The sequence below is a fragment of the Scleropages formosus genome, chromosome 1 (assembly GCF_900964775.1).
Source record: "Scleropages formosus chromosome 1, fSclFor1.1, whole genome shotgun sequence".
Classification (NCBI taxonomy): Eukaryota; Metazoa; Chordata; class Actinopteri; order Osteoglossiformes; family Osteoglossidae; genus Scleropages; species Scleropages formosus.
Window position 1 is genome coordinate 43,632,931 of NC_041806.1, and position 24,034 is coordinate 43,656,964.

The 24,034-nt window shown below is 42.3% G+C and overlaps 2 protein-coding genes across 5 annotated transcripts; both read right to left on the reverse strand.

Annotated features, from left to right (window-relative positions):
• Positions 1 to 316: 316 nt before the first annotated feature.
• moxd1 (monooxygenase, DBH-like 1) lies at positions 317 to 16,157 on the reverse strand. Of its 4 annotated transcripts, none has more exons than XM_018743515.2 (12): positions 15,756 to 16,157; positions 13,498 to 13,644; positions 12,028 to 12,195; positions 11,606 to 11,689; positions 8,241 to 8,420; positions 7,705 to 7,807; positions 7,230 to 7,396; positions 6,755 to 6,946; positions 5,811 to 5,870; positions 4,559 to 4,701; positions 2,481 to 2,649; positions 317 to 2,273 (listed from the first exon to the last, which is right to left on the reverse strand). In XM_018743515.2, the coding sequence occupies exons 1-12, from the start codon at positions 16,020 to 16,022 to the stop codon at positions 2,118 to 2,120; spliced, it is 1,836 nt and encodes a 611-aa protein (XP_018599031.1). In that variant the 5' UTR covers positions 16,023 to 16,157; the 3' UTR covers positions 317 to 2,117. The 4 variants fall into 4 exon arrangements, with proteins under 4 accessions (XP_018599031.1, XP_018599034.1, XP_018599032.1 ...); XM_018743518.2 differs by having other exon boundaries at positions 11,606 to 11,693; XM_018743516.2 differs by lacking the exon at positions 13,498 to 13,644 and having other exon boundaries at positions 15,756 to 16,114.
• Positions 16,158 to 20,991: 4,834 nt separating this feature from the next.
• LOC108929175 (trace amine-associated receptor 13c-like) lies at positions 20,992 to 23,984 on the reverse strand. Its single transcript, XM_018743540.2, has 3 exons — positions 23,930 to 23,984; positions 22,534 to 22,563; positions 20,992 to 21,899 (listed from the first exon to the last, which is right to left on the reverse strand). The coding sequence occupies exons 1-3, from the start codon at positions 23,982 to 23,984 to the stop codon at positions 20,992 to 20,994; spliced, it is 993 nt and encodes a 330-aa protein (XP_018599056.1).
• Positions 23,985 to 24,034: the final 50 nt, after the last annotated feature.

Here is a 24,034-nt window from a genome sequence, read left to right on the forward strand (position 1 = left end):
TTTCAAACAGCTCATACTTTCTGCACATCTCTGTTGGTTTTCTTCTTTAAAAATGTTAATATGGGCTTAAAATCCATTTCTCATATTTCTGTAAGGCTGCTGCAAGTGCAACAAAAACATAACACCTTTCATAGTTGAAACTGTCCTGCTTTCATCTATAGCGACACAGTATGAAAGGTAATTAAACAGATATACAGATATTCACAGTGCATTTTATTGCATTCAAATAATCCCTTTGGTCAGAATTTTAAGGAAATAAGCATATTTATTACATCTTTCCATTTAGTTCTGAATCCTTTCATCTTTTACTGCCAGATGAAGAGAAGTGTTAAGCTTTACTGGACGTACAGCAAGTACAGGAGACATAACCACATGAAGACCAGATAATATAAAAAGCAAGTCGACACAGATATATAATTACTAGACTGGCCAAAGCTGAATTCTGATTTAAAAACAAGAAGAAGTAGCTTCATAATATTTATAGCTGCATCAGCTTTTATACAATAAACTATAAATACTGTTAAATATCCTAAAAAAAATTAATTTAATCTGTATACATTTCAGTTTCTTTGGATGAAACTCCTGGATCTATGTGTGACCTTGGTGTGCTTTAATACTCGATACTGTCAAAAAAATATCTCACACTAATTTCTGTGCACTACATACAGGCTTCTTTTCATAATGAGCATAATGCATTCCTAAAAAACTTCTCATAAAGAGAATTCTCATAAAAAGAACTTGTCATTATAACCGATTTAAATTTGAAAAATAGATAATACGTTTCTGCTCTATAAGAAGTTCGCATATTTTTCACCAAGTACGCATCAGTCCGGCCTTATTTGATCACTGACAAATTCTAATTAAAAACCAAGGCCAGAATATCAGACAGGTCTAAATTCAGGCTGAAAACCTCATGTTCAAAACTGATTATACATAACATATCTTTTTCCCTTTCCCCATGAAAATTTACCAGAGCACCAGAGTATTTCCCGTCTGCTTTGGACACTGTTTTCCACTCTAGGTTACCACATTAGACAAAGGGTTATTAATGGAATTTGTTGTTATTTTATTGACATAATGTTGAGATTTTTCATTTTATTGCATTGCTCCTTTTTGGTGTATTTTTTAAAGCTAGTATTTATTGTAATCTGTTTTAGATTCATAACCCATATACCTTTCTTCTTTATTCTACATCACTTCGAGAAGCTACTTTCCGGTGCACTTTTATAAATATTATAATTATTTAAATTTCCAACACTACTTAACCACGCAGTTCTTGTGATCACTGCAATTGTAACACTTGTTCCTCCTCTCTACAGTATCATCTACAATAAATGAATTGAAAATGAAATGACACAGAGTCATTTGTCATGATACTGCCTTTCAAGAAAACTTCATCCCTTTTGTCACTTCCAGTTTTACGTAAGGTTTTCCTTTGTTTTTTCAACTTTTACCACTTTTAAATTTTTTTGTGCTTTAGGACTCATTATTATAGATAATAAAAAGTTCTGAGAGATACTTGCTTACAGTCACATGGCTGACATTGTGGTTACAGCTGACATGTGCAAGAGATTCTATTTGCCTTGGATGGTTCTCGATGTTGCCAAGGCCTGGATTCCGAAATGAAATTTCTGATTTTGTAAGACATTTCTTCTGACAGTTCACAGCTCATTATGCAAAATTTAGGGTACAAATGACATTTGCTCTGAAGCTGGAATTTGCATAAAAAGGCCCTTTGTTACAGGAGGAAAACCTGTACAAATGAGTCATGATTGTGGTAATTGAAACGTTGCTGATCTTCTACGTTGAAACATAGCCAGATTCATTAGTTTCGGCCCTTGTAAAAGAGTCATAAACTACGCACGTTTTATTCTTAGTAATTTTTGTGTGGGAAAAGGAAACCAGTCATCCTTTTTAATATCAAATAGCCTGGTCAACACACATGGCCTCGAGTTAAATCGGATGTGAAAATGGGTTAAAATCTGACATTCCGATTACCCTTCGACACCTGATTTGTTGCTTGCCAGCATCCACTTCCAGAGTAGCGAGGTGGCACTTGCTGTGACGCGTTTGCCCATGAGGCCAGAGCTGTCAGGAGTCCCAGGATTTGGGCTTAATTACAGCCAGGGAGACAAGTGGGTGGGGAGCGAGGATCCAAAGAACAGGAGGAGGAAGGGAAGTGTGGCACTCAGTTTTGTCGCAGCGCTGCACGGGGTGGTGGGAGGCCTGGCTTCCGATTTAATTTCCGGGGGAGACACAATGGTGCCCTGGATCTGAGTGCATGTGGAGGGACAACAAGAGAGGGGGACTAATGACTCAATTAAGACCAGTCACATGCAAGATATGTCCAGTGAAGAAAAGTACCATTTCCAGCCTAAAGGTACAATACATATTATTTAGACACAAATTATTTTATGTGGGACTGGACATTCAGGATGTCTGGTCTTCTTGCACCCTCACGATTTGGTCCCGCCACTCACCGACCACTCCTCTTGACCGCGCTTGGAGCACCGCACGTTCATGGGCAGCCGCAGCACCATCTCGTTGAAGGCCTTGCCCCTCTTCTTCGACCACTTGAACTTGTCCATGGCCTCTGTGAAGGACAGGTTGCTGTACCGCTTGGGGCTCTTGATAATGAATGGCCAGGTGCTTGTGAGGAGAACAAACAAGTAAATCATATAATTCTGTATTCACTCACTGGTACAGAACAGCAAATACGAGATGGCATCACAAAACAGTGGTACTGTTTAAAACTTAAATAGTGAAATGTTCACCGAAGGTTGGGTTACCACCTTGGGAAAGTGTGTGCTGGTTGCTGGTCTGCAAAGAACTGCATGATTAAGGCTCTGGTTGGGGATACTACTTTTTCTCTGACAAAAAGGTTTTTCTCTTTTGTTTTTCTTTGCAAGCGCTGTGTTTGCAGGGGTAAAAAGAGCTTTGTAACCTAATCTGTTTAGAGCGGCTCAGTTGAACCTATACAAATCCCCTCATTTGTGCGCACGGGCACAAAGAGGGTCTTGGGCTCTGCTTGCGGGGGACGAATCAACGTGCCGCATTAGCCCTGGCCCTCACATGGTTCTCATTTCCAGGCCTCTCATTTCCCGGCATTATTCCCAGGGCCTGTGCTCACCCCTGCAGCTCGACTCTCTGGGTGCAGCCCGCTGCAGAGCACCGTGCCAGGACTGCCTCCCAAGTCCTCTGCTTGCTTTTCAAGCCTCAAGCTTTTTGTTTTCTGGGGCGGGACACACACAAGCCCTTTGAATTAGATCAGCCTGTCAACAGGCACACTAGTGGCCGGTGGGTTTCTTGAAGCGGTGCGGGATGACAGTCCCTGTAGTTCAGCGCGATGTTGAGCACAAGGCCAAAGATGATCCTAGGACCACAAATAGGATAACAATCTGCTATGGTATTTGTGAATAAAGGGCTTGATATTTGACTTGTGTTTTTCAATGCACATGGACAAAGAAAGTCTACTACTGAAATCGCAGCGTGCCTTTAGAGCAAAGCAAACACCCTCAAACAGCTGCTTTACTTGCTAAATGCTACAAGATGTGGGTGATTAGTTTGCTCTTGTGAAGTGAGGCGAGGAAAAGCTCACAGACTTTTTTTAATAGAATTTTTAATATATATTTTTCTTCCCCTCCAGTTTTTATGTAGGCCTCTTTTTTAAGCTTGGAGCTCAAAAGAAAGTGAGTGATGCCAGACTCACGCAGTAAATGGTAACAAATTCTACAAAGAAAAGGGCTCTGATGCTTCAGTAAGGCGTGCTGAAGCACATTCCACTAAACAACATCCCCGACTTGGGAAAAGGGTAAGTGCAAAAGCTAATAAAAATGACAAGACTCGCACCGAGTGCCTGGTCTGGGAGGAGAGGCTGCTGAAAAAGTTAGCAAAAATTTAACTTTAAATACTGTTAACATAATGCATATTTCAGTACATGTTGAAAGTAACTAAGACTGAGGTATTTCAAAGATGCTGCACCTCCTCCTGCTGTAGTACCCTTTATCAAGGTACTTAAACTTAATTGACACCCTATGGATACCTGACTCTATAAATAGGTAAAAAATTGCAAAGCTGAAATCTAAAATTGTAAGTCTTGGACAAAGGACACCAAGAAATAAATGTAGATGTACTAAGGGGTTCTTTAGTGTGAATGTGGGTATTTTCGTCTCTGGCACTCCCCCCGTGGAAGGAACCACACCTAGACTGTGGAGTCGGTGTGTCACCTGGAGGGTTCCAGGTGCCCAAGCTCTCCAGCAGGTGAGCCCCACCTGTTTTATTTACAGTCTGCCCACCTTCCCTGCACTGAAGCTTAAAAATAAGAATGGCCTCAAACTGTTTACAATATGCTTCTTTCCTTATTTATAGTTTACGATACAAATTTACATGCACCCTTCACGGAAAATACAAAAGATTCGATAGGCTCCGTGGAAATAAGGGTTATGTGGCCCTGGGTGCGGTAAAGGAAACTCATGCAAGTGTTGGTAGATGGTTAGGGAAGAGCAAATGGGAATGGGTGTCGACAGTTGTGACCCAGGGTAGAGGTCGGCATACTCACGTCACAGGGATCTGAATTTTTTTGACACCTATAAACTTCAGCTGCCCAGTGATTTCGGGGAGACTCTCACATCTGGCGAGGTTCACTCGTGGGTAGTAGAGTAGGTAGGAGAGACACATCTCATCCCTTGTACTCAGGCCACCCTGTGAGGAGACATGTGAAACCATAAAACCACAAAAAACACCAGGGTGCATAAATTCAGCAACAGCAGCTGGTGGTGTGGTGGCTGGAGTTCTTAGATCCAAAGGTTTTACGTTAAAATCTTTCCTCGTGCTGCAGTACCTTTTCTTGGTAACTTTAACATCTTTTATGATACAACTTTGGGGATGGTCTTAAATGAAAAATGAGGATATTTTTTTCATAAATACGGGATTAGACAGCAAGGACCTGAAGACACAAGCATCTAGTTAAAGTTGGCTAATGTGGTTAAGGTTTTAACCCACTTGGGCACCTGTCACCACTTTTCCTTTTCCGATGCAATATGAATACGACGGCTAAAAGAAAAAAAGGAGAAGCACTGGCATTTTTTCCATCGTAAATGTGCTGTTTTTCATGTTTTTCTTAGGGATAATTCCACTGACTGCTCATAAAACTTTATACGCAATTTTTATCTGTAGCACCAGGTCTGAGATGGTTTAGGAAATGGGCATCTTTCACACAGGGAAACATGATCTCCTTCCCTCCAAAACTGCCAACATACTTGGCCTCTTCTAATTGTAATTTATTAAAAAAACCAAATGAAAAGCACATTGATGCAATAATATGAGGCCCTCAAGCAATTCACTCCAACACGGCGAGGTGACGCTGGGCGGAACTGCGGCTAGTAACGTGTTAAACTTTTACCAGCGGGATGAAAAGAATGAAAATTAAAATGTGAGATGCAAACCGCTTTGAAAACATAAGGAATGAAATAACATCAAAAAATACATCCACCAGTCGTAACCCCCCCTCCGCCGCCTACTGCCCTCCCACCTCCCAAAAAGTGTCCTCTTCAAAAAGCCACATCTTACAGATGAACTCAGTTCAATGGTTTCAAAAGGGAGCCGACAAAACACAATACACAGTAAAACAGACATGGCACGAAACAATAAGTGCACAGTGGACGGGCCGTACCGATGCTGTGGGACAGATTAGGCCAATGTAACGCACACAAAGAGGGGATTGTGACTCCGAGGCACCAGCGCGCACAGTATGGTTGTAATAAATGTATCGGCGCAGACATTCCTGAGGAGAAGCTGCAGACAGCCCTTACCCAAGTCATATTCTTTCGACCTCGCGTGTTGTACTTGCACTCTGTGATCAAACTGTCCCCCTGGAGGTGATGGAAGAGCCAGAGAGATCTGTTCAGTCGCTCTGCAAACGCTGAACGCAAGAGGTCTCAGAAGCAAAACGAGGCGAGTTCACCTTCAGAAACGCTACTGTGAAGTACAATAAAGCAGGGTGATTTTCTCAGCAATTACAACGCTAGGTGGCCTCCTCCAAACGTATAATTATCGTGCCGTGCCCAGGCAATTAAATAACCCCACTTCTCAGAAATCCAACAGCACAGAGATATTACAGGCTTCCCTCACCTAATGCACTTCATTTGTCCCCGAAAACAGGGCATTGGATGAAAAAAATGCTAAACTACAGAGTTTACCATTGTCTTATAGGAAAAAATTTGATTTGTCCCTGGTAACCTCTTGCTACATGTGCCTAGTCACCCTGAAACACCACCGATCTACCTAAAGATGTGCTTACAAAGCATCTAAGCGGTAACTGGGTGGAGCTAAACAATTATGTGTTGATTTTGTGCGAAAACAAGTGAACAAATACGCTACTAAAACAACAGTAGAAATCATAGTCAGAATCATGGTAACAATAATAAATTACAGTTTGCTTGTAACAGTAAAACAAGAAAGAATAAGAATGACAAAAATAAAATACACCAGGAAACAATGTGAAATACTATCGAAAACAAAATAAATGTACAATACAAGAGCTTGCTGAAGAGCATGACAATGAAAAAGTTGTTAAATGAGAAAATGACAAATAAAATGCATTGGATGCAATAAAAAAATTCTGAACGAATGAACAAAAAGGCATTAAGTGTGGAAGCCTGTATTTCCCATAGATGGTACCCTTTAAATAGAAAGAAAATTTTTTAAAACCACACAAATTCGCTTTTTGCATAGATAAATGCAGCAGTATACCAACAGGTAACAGCAGTCTCTCCTGCGTAAGGTACTGGAATTCTTGAAAGTTGAAGTCAAATTCATCATCTTGAGCCAGATGGGGCAGTTCCTCCTGGTTCCGGAAGTGTCGGACACGGATGGCCCGCCCAGCGAGGTGAGAATGCATCAGAACCGCAAAAACCCGGATCCCACTTGGCATCTCCTGGTCCAGGGACTCGCAAAGACACAGGGTACACACACGTCCAGTTATAATAATGCACGGTGTTGTCCAATATTTTATGTACCAACCCCCACGTGTCCCACAAAGAAAGCTGACGGATATATGATGAAAACATCCAACTTTAAGTAAGAAAAAAGGCTGGAAGGGTCACATCTAATAAGGTCACTGACATGAAGCCAGTGCAGTGTGTAATAAACCATGCAACATTCGGACCTCACAGGTCTTGCTCTCACTGATTCTTTTAACAGGACACCCCATGGCTGCAGAGCTCTGGTACCTCTTGAAGACACTCCTGGGTGCAGTGTCCCTCTGACACATATTCCTGCAGTCCAGGAGGAAGCATGTGGTACAGGCTGACCCAGACGCCCATCTCGATCACACTGGCATCGTAGCGGCGCAGTGTTGGAGTGTAGTACAGTCGCAGACCTGAACTGTCCACAACTCCTAGGGCAAAAGAAGAGTGTGAGAGGAAGAGAGTCACACAGTGAGGATTTTCTCTGGGCTGATGCTTGCGATACTTTTCCATCTACAGGCCTCATAAAAGGAAGCTATAATGTCGCTAGTGGCAACTTGATCGATATCAATATTACATGTCCAGAATTTCACTAACCATCTCTGGGACAATGTGAAAACTAAATGTTCTGCTCTGTTCAGCTGTAAAAATAGGTATAATACAAGAAAAAGATATTACTTTTCTGTACTGAAAGCATGTTGAGTACATCTGTTATATAAGAAATGGCTTTATGAGATACCTTGCTGTAAAGCTGGATTGTCATAGTGCACTTCCATCAGGACATAAACTGGATCTATGGAAGTGCCAATTGACAGGCCAGCATGCGGAGGGTAGGTGAACCCCTTCAAAGCAAGAGTTACAGCATTCAGCACCTTAGACCAGGTGTAACCAGAAATGGTGTAAAGGCATCCTAGAGCTCTGCCACAGTTTCAGCACATATCTGAATATTACACTGTTTATACATTTATAAGTTTCCTTCCAATTTCACACATCTCAAGGCTACACAAGTTCATAAGTGTAAGCTATACAATTTCCTAGTTAGATCTAGATCATTCAAAAGTCATTCAGATAAAACTTTATTGCAGTCCTGAATGTCTAGTTATAAGTTTGCATCATCATTGTCATTGCTGATCATCACAATCATCATCACTGTCATCATCATTATCATCATCACCATGATCACAATCATCGTCATCATCGTAATCATCATCATCACCATGAAAGAAACCATTAGGATCTACTAAAATTAAAAGATGAAGATAAAATTCTGCAAACCTCTCCTCCGATTGCCCAGGCAAATACAACCGTCTCACAGGTCAGAAAAGAGTCCGGCATATTTGGATGGTAGCATTCGTGACCCAAATCAAGCTCCGTCTCATTTAGACCGCTGTCGCACTGGTACAACAAGATGTGGTGGACCAGATTTTCGTGGCCTCTTTGAATCAAGGGCTCAATCTGAAATAAAGGAGAAATAAGGTTAAACACATTTTTTTGCGAATCGCTCATCATCACATTTATGCACTTTCTATTAATAGTGGCAGGAAACTGGATATCAGAAAAACAAAGTTTTCCTGTTGTCAATGGCTCTGCAATCGACACCAGACCTGTTTTCATGTCAATGGGGGCTTTTGGTCTTCATGGAAATCCAAACGAAAGGAGAAAGTTTCCTAGCGGGCGAAGGGCGACATCGCAGTGTGATGCAACTTTCAAGATCAGCAGGAAGCAAGACCAAAGCATGGCCTGGCGGTCATCACATAAATATTGAAACATTCTTCCTGTCCAGTTTTATTCATATTTATTTATGCAGGCTGACCCCCCTCCCCAACCTTTATTTGATGTCTGAAGTTACGCAAAAGGTCCTAAGAGACAACTTTTTTTTTACTTGTAGCAATAAAGAGCTTGTGTAAATGAGTATCTTTGATACTGTGTCCTCGGTTTATCAAGATACATTCTTAGATGCGTTTACTTTTCTGTTTAGTGACTTATTAAACACTGCTGGTAAATACGTAAATGTTTGGTTATTATTATTGCTCTTGATGTGTGTCACATTGGTCTCAAAAACATGTAGTCCTGCATGAGAGATGCACCCTAACTCTAAGATATGTGATATTTCACAACATACTATTGCTTGTCAGACTGTGTCATTGAGATTCCTTCTTGCTTGTGTTACCATCTCTCCCACAGTGTATTTTATTCATATTTATTAAGTTACGTAATTTTGTTTTTTAAGTTACAATGAAGGGATGTACCCACTTATACAGCTGCATATTTTTACTGTATTAATCCAGGGCAAGTTCCTTACTCAGGGGTACTACAACAGGCACTGGGGTTCAAGCCAGGGAGCTTCAAGCTCCCAGGCTGCAGCGCTAATCACTATGCAAGTTGCTGCCCAACAGTCCTTCCTGTTGCCAGACGGGATAAGACTTGTGTAGAGATTCTTAATTCAAGGTCCACGGATGGGGTTCAGGGGGTCCGGGCATTGAAAACAAAATTACCTAACTAAATAAAAGTTAACAATAACATAAAAAATAAATCTATGCTGTTACTGTGCGTGACATAATTCTATGTCAAAGCAAAAAAGTTTCTGTGGAATGAATTCGGCGCACCATCTTCCCCAAATTTATTTATGAACATTTTTCATGGAGTGGTCCTCAGCTTTCATGGGTTTCTTAAAGGGGTCCGTGGCACAGAAAGGGTTAAGAAGCCCCGGCCTTAAAGGACAAAGAACCAACACACTCATGCCCAACGAGACCTCAGTAATTACATCACCACTGAGGACCACACTTCAATGCCATCTCTGTGCTGCCCATATTTGGTCCTTAAAGTACGCTGAAAATTATATTGAGAACAACCACTTGGATTTCGTGTTCCTCTCCTCCGCTAAGTTCCCCGTAAAAACTCAGCCAAGAGTGTACTGTGGTTAGTGAGAGATCCAGTTTTGAGGGAATTAAAAGATTTATTAGACAAACAGTTGCTCATCTTACACGTAACAGATGTCTCACACTTGTGCACGCATCTGGCTGGCAAGAGTAAAGGAACATTTCCATCTATAAAAGCATTTGGAACATCACACTATTTTAAAACTTATTTCAGTATAATTGAAAAGGCCCTTGCTTTTATACAGGAAAAAAAAGCTTATTTTTGTACTTTATGTAGATAGTGTAAACAGCGTATGTGTGAGAGAGACAGTGTGTTACATTGTTATGGTGTATAGATGAGTCATTGACTGTAAGCAGCGTACTGTAGTGTATCTAAGCACTGTAAATCGCCTTGGATGAAGGGCTGTCAGTTAAATACTACATAGTGTTTGCTGTAAGTTGCTTTGGAGAAAAGCATCTACTGAAGTAATAAATATAAATGTAAACAGGGAAATTCTACATTGGTCAAAAATGTATTAATGCAGTATAGTGAAAACAAAGTTGAATTTATATCTGCAATGCAAAGAGAGCTGAAGGCAGAGAGATGTAATGGAAGAAGTTTTTTTTTTTTTTTTTCCAGACCCTTACATCAGAATTCAAAAAGGGGAGGTCAGAGTTGGCCATATGGGTGTCTCTGTCCTTCCTTCCTCTGTGACCTAATTAGCATCCGTGGACGGAGAAGACAGAGTCCGGCACAGTGAAGAGAGCTGGGCCGAGTGTCTCTATGAATAGAACGCGTGAGGGAAGAACAACAGAAGAAGCCATGCTTACATCTTATCTGGCACCGGTTCAGTGCATTCCTCCGTGTGAAGCCTACACTCGGTGCGGGCATTCTAGGGTCAAAGGCGTGGTTGCCATGGCAACGGAAAATTTGTGTTTCTTCCTGTTTTAATCAGTGCACTGAACTCCTTTTGATGAAATTTACAGGTGTTTTTGGAAAGAAGTATCATTGCATCATTTTAGCAACTGGGCTAAACATTATAATATTTATTAATAATTTATAAATATTTATAATATATTCATAAAGAGCGCATTAAAAATCACCATGACCATGAGTAGACAAGGAAATTTTGTAAATTTTCTATATTCTTTATTATTATATATTCTGTCCTGGAATTCCCCATAAGTTATTTTTAGACTATCATATTATTTGATACTACACTATTTAAAAAAAATAAAAATCTTTCAAATGTTATGTTGAGATCCTCTGATCTACTTGCTGAACTGGCTGAACCTGCTCTCTCTAATTAAGAGTATTTTCAAATCTTTTTGATTTATGGTATTCCATTTAATTGAGCTTCATACATATAATTTGAATAATGTGCCTCTATTTATAAACAGCAATTTTATGAACAAAACAAAGGGCAGGTGTGCTGGAGAGCATGAATTACCCAGACGGGGAAGGGACAAACTGCAGAGCTGTCAGACAAAAGAGCGAGACCAACTGAAATATCGCTTCAGTTCACCGCAATTACAGCAACATCAAAAATACACCATTCCTTACATCCTTTCTGAAAGGTAAAGTTCAAAGTTATGAGAGTAGGTAACCCCAGGGGTCACTGATTTATTATTTCTAAGTGTATTTCAATTTACCCATCAGTACCAACAGAAGCATCTTAGGAGCCATCCAAGACATTACACAAATACATGTATGTTTCCTATGATCAGTTACCACACACACACACACACACACACACACACATACATCAACAGGTTACTCACTCTAATAATATGATGCTTTTTCTGTACGTCCGGGATTTTAAACAACTGACACCAGTAGGTTGTGTCTTTAGAAGGCACTGGTACCTGTCTTAATAGAAACACATACAGAGATTAAGATCATTGAAGTCTAATAACAAACTGTTACTTAATCAGAGATTTTCAGACAGGCACAAGAGCAGCACTGTTATGTTTGGAAAGACTGCATAAAAACACAATTTATGAAAAGTTCTCCAGTTTCCCATAAATTGGAAACACAGAGACAATCTCCATCACCGCTGAGTACTCACTTTTGTGACGACCCAACAGCTGGATTTAAAAACTTGAATCTTACAGTAGGTGCTGGGAGGGACAAGGTGGCAGGTCCTACACCATAATCCCTAGGATCTATGCCATATGCCGCTCCACTTTTTGTTCCCACTTACGTCAGTGTTCTGCAAGTTGAAGAATTGTGTCCCCGCAGGGACGTTCCTGGCAGTTGTGGGTTCGAGCAGCCGCATACTCTTCCGTCCCCTATTCGTTCCATGATACTTGGGGCCAGAAGGCCCCACATCCTCGCTGTGGTAGGCCCAGATAACTCGCACCGTGCTCTCCTGTAAACAGGGAAGTGTGGTCAGGGTCATCTTTATTCTGCCCCCTACTCTTCCCAGAAGCACGTGGGACATTAAATGACAGGTCCGTCCGCTTGGCCCACCTCTCGGACGTAACAACCCTGCCTCCATCACGACAACATCACCTTTGGTCTTTACTTTTTGTGACGTACAGGAACGGAGTGAATCCCTGCAGTCCAACGAAAATGCTGTGTTCCTTCCCCAATTCTGCTTGTTTACCCCACTTATCAGGGGTCCAGCAAATAAACCTACGGTTTTCAGTCTTGCCCATGATGTGGTGGTGTTAATTCCCGCTGCTCCTCAGAACTGCTGAATCTGCCCCAGCATTTGAGAAGGGTCTGGATATCTACCGGCTCAAGGCTCATGTTTCTCCCAGTTTTGTTCACAGTTTTTGTTCCAACACCACATGCTGCAATTCTCTATATACTGGCAATTGCAATGTCACTTCTGCAAGCTGTTACTTCAGTTATGGGATCCAGCAGAATGGCTGTATCAAAAAAAAAATGGTGTGTTTTGCTAAAATTTCGAGTAAAGCACCTTACAAATGCCTCAGTGTAAATTCTGGCTAAGAACTCAACTCACCAGACAACATCCCGAAGAAACTTCAACAGTCATCTCTGCATCGCTTTTTTTTTTTGGCTCAGTCATATTTCACTGTACCCAGTATACTTTGTTTAAATATGTTCTTTACTGGCATTTGATCAGATAGTTTATGCAGAAATTCTTAAATGACTATTGCTACCAGATTTCGTAACCACAACAAGCTCACCACAGCAACCACAACAAAAACATTTACTGTCAGTTCTGTGCGGCTTAAGTTTAGGTTTACAGAACAAAACAAATACTGTACTGTAAATGCAAGACAGTGTTCGGTTACCTCTTATATAGAGAAATACAATGTTCGTGATCAATATGGCAAATGCGTAATTACAGTCGGTGCAAAGACAGAAGTCAGTGGCAAAACCACAAGAATCGTTCACATTACATAACTGTTAGTGACAGAGCACAGTTGCAAGTACTCGCAAGCGCTACATCTCGATTTAAATTTTGCGGGTTGTTTACAGCTTGTGCTTTAAATCAGGGAGGCGGTGGGTGTTTCAGGCTCATGTATACACACACCGTGTGTAGGTGCCTTCATAAACAATCTCGAAGGGGCGTAGAAACAAATTCAAAGCCGGACTGGGCTGGGGACAAATGGCTTCACTGGAACTGATTTAACGCTGCTGATTTTAAGGGTAGTGGGGATGGATTATGCGGAAAAGGGTATAGAAACCTGGGATGTACCGTAATGGCCTTGTCATTAGTGTCGCAGGTGTGGAGCAGTCTGCTGAATGCCAGGACAGTGTGGGTGCTGTTCTCCATGGCGTACTCCAGCCTGTAGTTCTGCTCGGGGTCCCTGTGAACTTTCCGGTTGCTGTCCACATGGTAGTCCTGTTCAAAGCACGGCGGATAATGCACAACAGTCTGACCCGACCCAGACACAACATGAAGCATGGAACCATGGGTAGCACTTTTCATTTTGCCTGCTCACTTAAAACCCTCCCCACAAAATTCCAGAGTATGAAACAACAAGTCATTTAGTACTGGTCAAATAATATGTCTCTGACAAATTCATGTACAAAAAACAATACAATACACAATTCAGTGAAAAGAAAACGGCAATTATGGGATCTAATTTAGCTCATGTTTTATGTCCGTGGAAACACGGAATCTACAGTGGATTTTAGGGCTGACAAAAGGCCAAATGAACCAGATGGTTTACAAGAACTGTCTTGAAAATAAGCTAAACTCTCAAATTGAAAGCCATAGATTTACTGCCTTACACAACTGGATACTGTAACAAAAGAATTTGGGCAAATACAAGGTAGGGTACCTTGCCCGAATGACCTAGGGCTACTGCGACCCAAACCAGCAGACCTATTTGGAGCTAAATGAGCAATCTTCAGATCGTGAGACTGTGCTCTTAACCAGCATGCTCCCCACCGACCAGACCCTGTAGAGCTGTCACATTAGCCTTCGCTACCAGAGCCTTGTCTCTAATGAATCAATAGGTGTCCTTAGTTAGCATTATCCAATCAGATCTCACACAGTAAACCCGGTGTGACCCAGTGTGATGTCAGGTCAGTATCTGTTACCCTGCTGAAAAAAATCAATCACCTGCATGCTTTTTAAGGTAGGGGAGGGTGAGGACAGCACAGTAGCTGTGAGGCACCAGCACAACCTGCTGCACCACCATGCTGCTAGAGCCTTTCAATACTCTGACAGTTATTTATTAAGTGGGCACCTTTGTCCAAGGAAACAAACAAGCAGAGGTACACTATACTAAGCTAGTTACAGTGATTACCCATTTACAGAGCTGGGCACTCTTACTGAAGTGATTCAGGGTAGCACCGTGCTCAGAGGTTGCATAGCAGGAGGTACATACATACATACATACATACATACTCACACGCACACACACACACGCACACAGTCTGAAACTGATTGTCCCAAGCAGGGTTGCAGTGAAATGGAGCCTAACCCAGCAACACAGGGGAAGGGGACACACCCAGGATGGCACGCCAGTCCATCACAAGGCGCCCCAGGCAGGAATCGAAACCCAGACCCACCAGAGAGCAGGCCCTGGCCAAATCTGCTGCGCCAACACGCCCCCTACCAGCAGGAGGTAGCGCCACCTTTATCAAGTGACTGATAAGAATTTGGAACTGTATCACACACAGTTGAGGAAGAGGCTGGTCTGATGACCCCTGGTGTGATATAAATAGCATCCTAAAGGACAACACAAGGTGCAAAATAGGTGGGTAGCATAGTGGTTAGTGCTGTTGTCTTTAGACTTAAAAGGCACAGGTTCAAGTCCTGAATTCTGCTGTATTACCCTTGAATAAGGTACTTACTTGAAATTGTGCCAGTAAAATTATGCAGCTGTATAAATGGGTAAATAATTACAAGTTGCCTTGGAGAAAAGTGTCAGCTAAATGAAGTAATGTGAATATGATTTGATTGAGACCAGGCTGCAGCAAATCCCATCAGTGGAAATGCATTGTAGGAAGCTGTATAGAAACAGTTACTGGAAGGAAAAATTTGGTGTCTAGCTTCATCTTCCTAACATTGAGCTGCTGCTACTGCTGAGTAAAATGCTGTGGTCAACTCTGGAAAGAGCTGAGCAGGCTATAGATGGACCTGAAACCTCTGAAGACATCTAGAGGGACATGAATGGATCTCACCAGGCAACAATTGGACCTTCACATTCCTAAACATCTGCATTGAACAGATGTGCTCAGTGGAGTGCTTGTTGTGGGTCTTAGCAGACCATGTTTCAGTTATTCCAAGGGGGATCCCATTGGAACACAAAAATAAAATCATAAATAATAGAGGCAAGTCATCTATATAATCACACTGATTAAAAACTATGTAACTATTCCTAATAGTTCTTCATATAATGCTCATAATTTATTTGTAAGGATTGCGCACCTCCAGGTGCGCGGTAATGAAAGTGCTCTATTCAGACTCGTGGATGGTCCGAGAGGTGAAGGTGCGCCTACCTGCACGTAGGGCTTCCCTCGGTCCACCCCGGCGATCAGCAGGTCGGACAGGGCCATGGCCCCCGTGGTGGAGAAGCCGAGCCCCACGTAGCCCCTGGTTTCCACCTCCACCTCGAAGGTTATCGCTGAGTCGTCCCATCTCCACCTGATGCGGTATTTGCCCTCCGGGTCCAGGGTGGCCGCGTGCTTAAAAGCGTGTAGAGTGGCGCAAAACCCCAACGCGGATAAGCAGACGAGCAGAGCGCGCGCGCGCTCCAGTCGGGACATGTTGGGCTGACTTTTACGCGGCTCGAATCAACCGCATCCAAGTCCGCGTCCGTGATTTAAAGTTGCGCCGAAGCTGCCGGGAGCGTACGACACGCGCGCGCGCGCTCGCCCGCGCGCACTCCCTCTCCCCCTCTCGCTAGCTCACATCCCACCCCCCCGCGCGGACCCCGCCGACACTTGCGAGACGCGCGGCCGCGCGCGCGCAAACGAACACCCTTTGATGCGCGCGGGCTCGTCCCGAATGAACGTCGGCGCAGCTGGCGCGCGCTCAGAGGCGCGCATCGATACGAAGTGTTGCGGTACATTCGCACTGTGGTGCCAGAGGGAGGAGGGTGGGTGTGTGTGTGTGTGTGTGTGTGTGTGTCTGTCTGTGTGTGTGTCTGTGTGTGTGTCTGTGTGTGTGTTTTGCGTGACTAACGCATCGAGTCATCGCCCAGGGTCTCTTGATGTGGTGAAGTGCAGCTGGGGACACTTGGGTTGTCAGTATTGACTGTAGGCCTCATGACAGCGTTTGTCTCCTAAATAAGATGTTCTCTTCTACTGAAAAGAGAAAATTGAGACGTCTAGTAATGTTTGTATGTCATTTATTTCATGCACATTTTTCTGTGACAAGCACATATTTCAACACTTGTGTTCTACTGTGGTCTGGCATATGTCTTTCTCTTGTTTCTTTAAACGTTTCAGTGTTTTTGCATGAATATATGAATTTATTTGGTTGCTTACTATGTATAAAGTAAAATGAAGTCTTAAAGTCTTCAATTCAATTCATTATATATCTATATGTTGCGATTGAGAATATACTCATTTTCTGAACCGCTTGTCCCATACGGGGTGACGGGGAACCGGAGCCTAACCCGAATATACTCATTAATTCAATAATTATGAGAGAGAGATTATTCAGTATGCAAATAAGCAAGTAGCCAAATAAATTGAATGACTTACATTTATTCATTTAGCTGATGCTTTTCACCAAAGCAACTTACAATATTGATCTACCTACTTTTGCCCATGTGTACAGCTTGGTTCCCCCAGAGCAATTATGGGTAAATACATTGCTCAAGGGACTATAGCCAGAGAGGGGGATTCAAATCTGCAACCTTTGGGTGCAAAGCAACAGCTCTTGCTACTATACTAGCAGCTGTTCCTGTTATTGATTGCTTTCCAGTACAAACTGTGTTTGTAAGTTGAGGAGCTCACATATAACTTGGTTTTTTGACAATGTTTTAAATGTCTTAAAGCAGCACAATGACACAGTGTTTCCTTTAAAGAAGCTGACATTCCCAGTTCCATTTCAACTCAACCCCCCCTTGTGCTTCTTGCTTTCTTGAGGGTTTCATTTCTTCATCACGGTGACCATAGCTAGATAAATGGTTTCTGAAAATTATACCGAGAAAACACAGAAAGAAGCCCGTGCTCAGAGCGTATGAAAAAATATTCATCAGTCAGTACCCTTAAGTTCTAATTTAAATAATGAAATCAGGGGGGTGTGGTGGTGGGTTTGGCCTGTGCCTGCTCTCCAGTGGGTCTGGGGTTCGAGTCCTGCTTGAGGTGCCTTGTGCTGGACTGGTGTCCTATCTTTGGTGTGTCCCCTCCCCCTCCAGCCTTGGGACAAGCGATTTCAGACTGTGTGCGTGTCAGAATTAGTGACAACATTCAAAAAAGTAACTGTTCGGTACTTAAGAGTGTCATTAGAGAAACCTCCAGCAGGGGGTGGAAATGTGCAGTGGCCTGGACTTCCTGTAACTACACTCCCCCGATGACACCGCTGCGATCCATACGGAGACGAGTGACTTTGGTTCTGTTTCCTACGACACAGAGTGAGAACTTGGACTCTCCTTGATTGGCGTGTGTACTGGGTGGAGCGGTCACTGAGTGCCAAGGATAATGAAACAACAGGAGGAAAAAGACGATAGAGACAAATCTAGATGGTTAGGTAAGACCTCAGGCAGTTCACTTAAGTTTGTACAGAGCGACAAGAACCTCTGGGGTAATTTCCCAGTCCTGGACAGACAGGATGCAGATCAGAAGATGTTATACTGTCAATGGAAATAGAGCAATGCTTATTATTTTTGAACTTACAAACAAAATTTTTGAAATTACAAACCAGGTTTACTGAAGAATCACACGTCTGCAACTATGTCTCTTTCTCCTATAATGCACAAATTTGTATTTTCGCTGAGATCTACGTCGCTTTGAAGAAAAGCGCCCGCTAAATGAATAAATGTGAATGTAAACTTAATAAAGTTGATCCAGAAATACTGGAAAGACCCGAAAAGATTAATGATGAGACATTAATAATACAGGTGTGTCTTGTTTTTATTAAGTTAAGGTTCTGCAAGTCTCAGAGAAAGCTCTAAACATTTTAATTAACTTTGAACTACAGTACTTCAGAACAAACTGAAAATGACTGAAAATAAAACTATATCTAAATATAAAACTCCTACTTAATGCTGGTTGTTGAGCCATTCATCCCATGTGCAGCATTTGTAATCTTGTTATGATCACAGACAGTTATGAACAGATTGACAGGTGAGCAGAATTCCTGTTTGCTCTGTTACAGAAAGAAATTTTAGAACATCAATAGAGAAAAGTCATTTAAAAAAAAGAAATAATATGGGAAAATGTTTGCATATTCAGAAATGAATAACTCACATATTAGTAACACGAGGAGTCGGTGTATTGTATTATTTAAACCTGTTCACACACAGCATATGACCCATATTTCCGTGCAATCTATTCCAACAAATGTGGCCTCTGCACCAGAAGCTGGTGAGCAACTGATCAATTTTCGCAGATTGTGGAAGCTGTTTTCACAGCTAGGTAGGCGACGGTGGAAAAGAATGACCTCTGGAATTTTCCTGGCATTTCCTGTTTTGAGCTTTTGAAATTGCCAGTAAATGCAATTGCACGCTCATTACAGGAAAAGCTGCCACATGCTGGGTCTGGCCTGTACATGTCTGAAATGTGGAAAGTGAGTGAGACTGGAACGCCTGGTGTTTTCTGATCTGCCAAGGGTGTGGAGGGATCTCATAGAAATGAAGTTACAGCTTGAGGCTGCATAGTGCAAAGACATGTCCTTCCCACCTTGATATAACTGCCACAAAGTTTTCCAAATCATTACTCACAGAAATGCTGGAAATCGCTGGTGTCTGAGTCATTAATGGCATACTTTTTTAAAAATTATTTCTGGCTAAATAATGTTTGGATGTTTGTTTCTCCTTTTGCTGTTTGGCAAAAATGTATAAAATCCTCAATTTGCATGTAGGTAAAATGGAAACTTTAGAAAAATTAACGCCAGAAAGCTTGTTTGTAAGGCACAAAAAAAAATGGGGTTTAAAGAACAATTAAATGTTTTGTAATGTTAATGTGGGGGCACGGAGGGAACAGCACTCTCTCTGTTGGTTCCATGTTCTCTTCATGTTTTCGCGAGATTCCTCTGGGTGCTCTGGTTTCCTCCCACAGCCCAAAGACAGGTGAGTCAGGTGAACTGACCACGCTGCGTTGCATATGGCCTATGATTGTGCGCGTGTGTGGCTACCTGTCGATGGATTGGCGTCCTGTGCGGGTGTGCCCCCCCTAGCAAGGTGCCTAGTGACTCCGGTATAGGTTCCGGACCACTGCACCTCTGAAAAGGACAAAGGGGTTATGAAAGTGAGAGAAACGTTAATGATTTTTTTTTTACTTGGTTCTAGCGCCATCTAGCGGGGAGCAGTACATAGCTCAACCGGGTAACCATATCTGTGGCCATGGCCTTGTACTGAATTAAAATACATACAGATAACCTGAAGCGCATAGACATTCTTTCAGTCTGGAATCTAACATTATTTAGGTTATTTGCTGAATCAGGTTTCATTAAATGCAACACACTTACTACAAGTTTACATTTATTTGCTGCTGGGAATTCTGGAACCTAAGGGGGTGTGGTGGTGCAGTGGGTTGGACCAGGTCCTGCTCTCCAGTGGGTGTGGGTTCGAGTCCCGCTTGGGGTGCCTTGCGACGGACTGGCGTCCCATCCTGGGTGTGTCCCCTCCCCCCTCCGGCCTTACGCCCTGTGTTGCCGGATAGGCTCTCGCTCCCCGCGACCCTGTATGGGACAAGCGCTTCAGAAAATTCTGGAACCTTCACTGTGGTTACAAAGCAGGGAATCCACTGGGAATTAAACCTGCAGCCTTCCAGTCACAAGTCCAGTTGGACCTGTCAGCCTAGGTTGCTCACTGACTTTCCTACGGAGCTGGTTTTGTAATGGCAATATTTACAGGATGGACAGAACTGCCCCTATATTGCAGGAACCGCTTATAGTGCTTCATGGATAGTCAGCTCACAGTCTGTAGAACAAATAAAGCATATGTTATAAATGGTAGAGAAGATTGATGGTGTTCGTAGCTTGGGTTGTTGATCCAGATGTTCAGATGTTCGCCAGGCTTCGATGATGTCATGTTGACTGGTGATGAAACGTTTGCAGTCTGAATGCCAAGGTTGGCAAACATCTGAATATCTGAACATAGGGAATATGAGAAATGTATCAGATGTGTATGATATCAAATATATATTACTACTGTTTCTTTATTTTTTAATTTAAGGAACATTTTATATTTACTCATGGCAAATAATTACTTTTCCATTATTAAGTGCACTCATGACTTGAAGAAGCCTGAAAAAAATCCCAATAAAAAAACAAACAAAACCTAACTAGAATACTCCTGAACTACATTTTATCACAGAATTCTGATATACAACAAATCAATAACTTCACAATATTTTATATCAGTTAATCAGTTTAATTTTTGTGGCTTAATCTGAAAATATAGACAGTAAGAGCATAATATTTCTCTGACTGTAAGTTTGTATCCTTGTTCAGAGCTGTTCTTCAAATATATCTTAAAAGAAAACAGTGAAAAACACTGGATAAATTCCAGAATGACCTAACTCTGTTGAAATCTCTGTATGACCTTGTTGTAAAGCACAACTTTCAGGGAGATTCACCAAGCACATTTAGCAGTGAAGACCCCTGGTAACACACCTTAAAAGTAACAATGAGCTTTACACACTTCTGAAACCATGGATAGAATAATGCATATATTATTGGATTAATGGAGGAGTTCAGAAACAGAACAGCATATGTAATATTTTGCATTTCAACATAAAAAGTCAAGGACACAACATCGGGGTCGACAAAGACTGTAAAAGATGGCATCAAACACAGCAGGAAAACAGCCACTACGATTCCCAGGGTCTTAGCAGCTTTCTTCTCCGATGCCATTGACTTCATTTTTGTTGTGTTGTGAAACGTGTTTGCTTTATTGGCACATCTAATTGTCTTTGCATGATGTCTGGCAATGATAAATATTTTTATGTACAAGATTATCATTAAAACAGATGGAAAAATAAACACCAGCAAAAGATCAACGATATCCCATGTGTCGCTGGCTGTAACAGAACACACTGTAAGGCTTGCAGTGGTATTTGTCGTGTCAGTAATACTTGTGGAGAAGTAATAAAGAACCGTGTTGAGGAATATTGAAGTGCACCAGATAAAAAATATTATCAGTAAACTTATGTTGACTGTAATCTTGGCTGAGTAGAAAAAGGGATTACAAACAGCAAGATATCGGTCCACTGCGATGAAAATAACATTATAAAGAGACACAGAGGTTAGATAGTAAGCAAAAATTTTATAAACCACGCAGAAAGTTCTCCCAAAATTCCAGCACACCTCTATCGTTGTGCTCAGGCCAAAAGGCATCACGGTGACCCCAACCAGGAGGTCAGCCACAGCCAGGGAGAGGATGAAGAAGTTGGTCGGTGTGTGGAGCTGCTTGAAGTGGGAGATGGAGATGATCACCAGCAGGTTTCCGCACACTGTCAGTAGCACGACTCCTGCTGCACACACATACAGAAACACACAGAGGGAATTTTGCTGTGTTTCTCCAGAGCAAAATGAGTTATAAGATGGCCATGGATTAGACTCCGTAGCATCCATGGAGCTTAAAAATGCTTGAAAACACAGTGCTGGTCTCCGTTCATTTGTACAAAGAGTGAACCATGAATTAGATATTGAGCATAAATTGTTCTCTGGGTTTCTCGTTTTTAAGTGGCATGGGGTAATATTTATACATGGCACAACCTCTTTTTTAATACGGTAGGCTTTCACCTGCCAATGGACCTAATGATCCCTGTTGAACTGGGGGTTGCTGGAAAATTCGAGACAAGTGTTAACAATGCCACGTGGGGAAACACTTGTTGTTTTACCGCAGTTAACAACATTCAAATCTACAGAAATTATTAAAATCCCTGTTTACACACATTTCATCAAGAATTCAAGCTAGAAGTCCAAAAGCCCTAGCAGTAACTGTACACCCATACAGCTGCTCATTGTAAAAGCATACAGATAAGTGAATATTTACATTTATTCATGTAGTGGATGCTTTTCTCCAAAGCAACTTACAATGTGAAGCTACATAAAATTTTTTATCCATTTATACAGGAGGGAAATTTTACTGGAATATATTACTGAGAGGGGGCGCGGTGGTGCAGTGGGTTGGACCGGGTCCTCCTCTCTGGTGGGTCTGGGGTTCGAGTCCCGCCTGGGGTGCCTTGCGGCGGACTGGTGTCCCGTCCTGGGTGTGTCCCCTCCTCCTCCGGCTTTGTGCCCTGTGTTGCCGGGTAGGCTCTGGTTCCCTGCAACCCTATATGGGACAAGCGGTTCAGAAAATGTGTGTGTGTGTATATTACTGAGATACATTTCCATACAGTAGCAATACCTACTTTATAAATGGGCAAATAATTCTAAGTTGCCTTAGATAAATGCATCAGTTAAATGAAGGTACAAATTATTAAATTAAATCAAACTAATTACAAATTAACTAGGTGGCATGGTGGGTTTTGCTTGTATCTGCTGTGTGACAGGTCTGGGGTTCAAGCCTTACTTGGTGTGTGTTGTGATGGACTAGTATCCTGTCCTGGGTGTGTCCAGAGCCTCTCCCTTCAGCCTTGTGGAGGGGGGGTGTGGTGATGCAGCAGGTTTAGCCAGTGTCTGCTCTCTTGTGGGTTTAAGTCTTGCTTAGGGTGCCTTGTGATGGACTGGTGTCCCATCCTGGGTGTGACCCCTCCCCCTCCAGCCTTGTGCTCTGTGTTGCTGGGTCAGGCTCTGACTTGCTGTGACCCTGCTTGGGACAAGTGGTTTCAGGCACTGTGTGTGTGTGAGAAAAGGACTGTAAATACTCACTCGCAGTCACTTTTCATAACTGTTTGTCCTGGCCATAGTCGTGGTTGTCTGGACCTTATCCTTTAATCAATAGACACAAGGCTGGGGGTACGCGAATGGGATGCCAGTCCATCACAGGGTAACCACACACTCAGACAATCCATGTATTTTTTATTGCATTCTAAATGAACATTTTTACCTTGTTTATCTATCCTGAATTGCTCCACTAAAATTGTCGTGAACTTTGGGCATACACTAAATACAAAAAGTCTGCAAAAATACTGAAATACACACTGGTTTCTCAAAGATACACTTACTGGTGTGTATCACACTTTGACTGGCACCCAACAATTTTCACAGGAGTCTGAGTGACCTCCCATACAGTATGCAGTGCTTTCCATCAACTCACGAAATCATCTTCCACAAATTCCAAATCTGTCCACTTGCACTTGCATGTCCATTCATCAAAGCAATACTAACAATTTACATGTCCACCCTGTCATTTTCACAGAAGGAACACAAGCTTATAATTTCATGTATAAATGACTAAAAGTGAAAAAAAAATACACACAGATGCAATGGTGCAGTGGGTTTGGCCAATGCCTGCTGTGTGATAAATCTGGGGTTTGAGTCCTGCTTGGGGTGCCCTGTGATGGACTGGTGTCCCATCCTGGGTGTGTCCCCTCTCCCTCTAGCCCTGCACCTTGTGTTGCCAGGAGAGGCTCCAGTTTACTGTAACCCTGCTTGGCACATACCATTATAGACAGTGTGTGGGGGAAAAAATACAGAAATGCTTGAAAGTATGTGA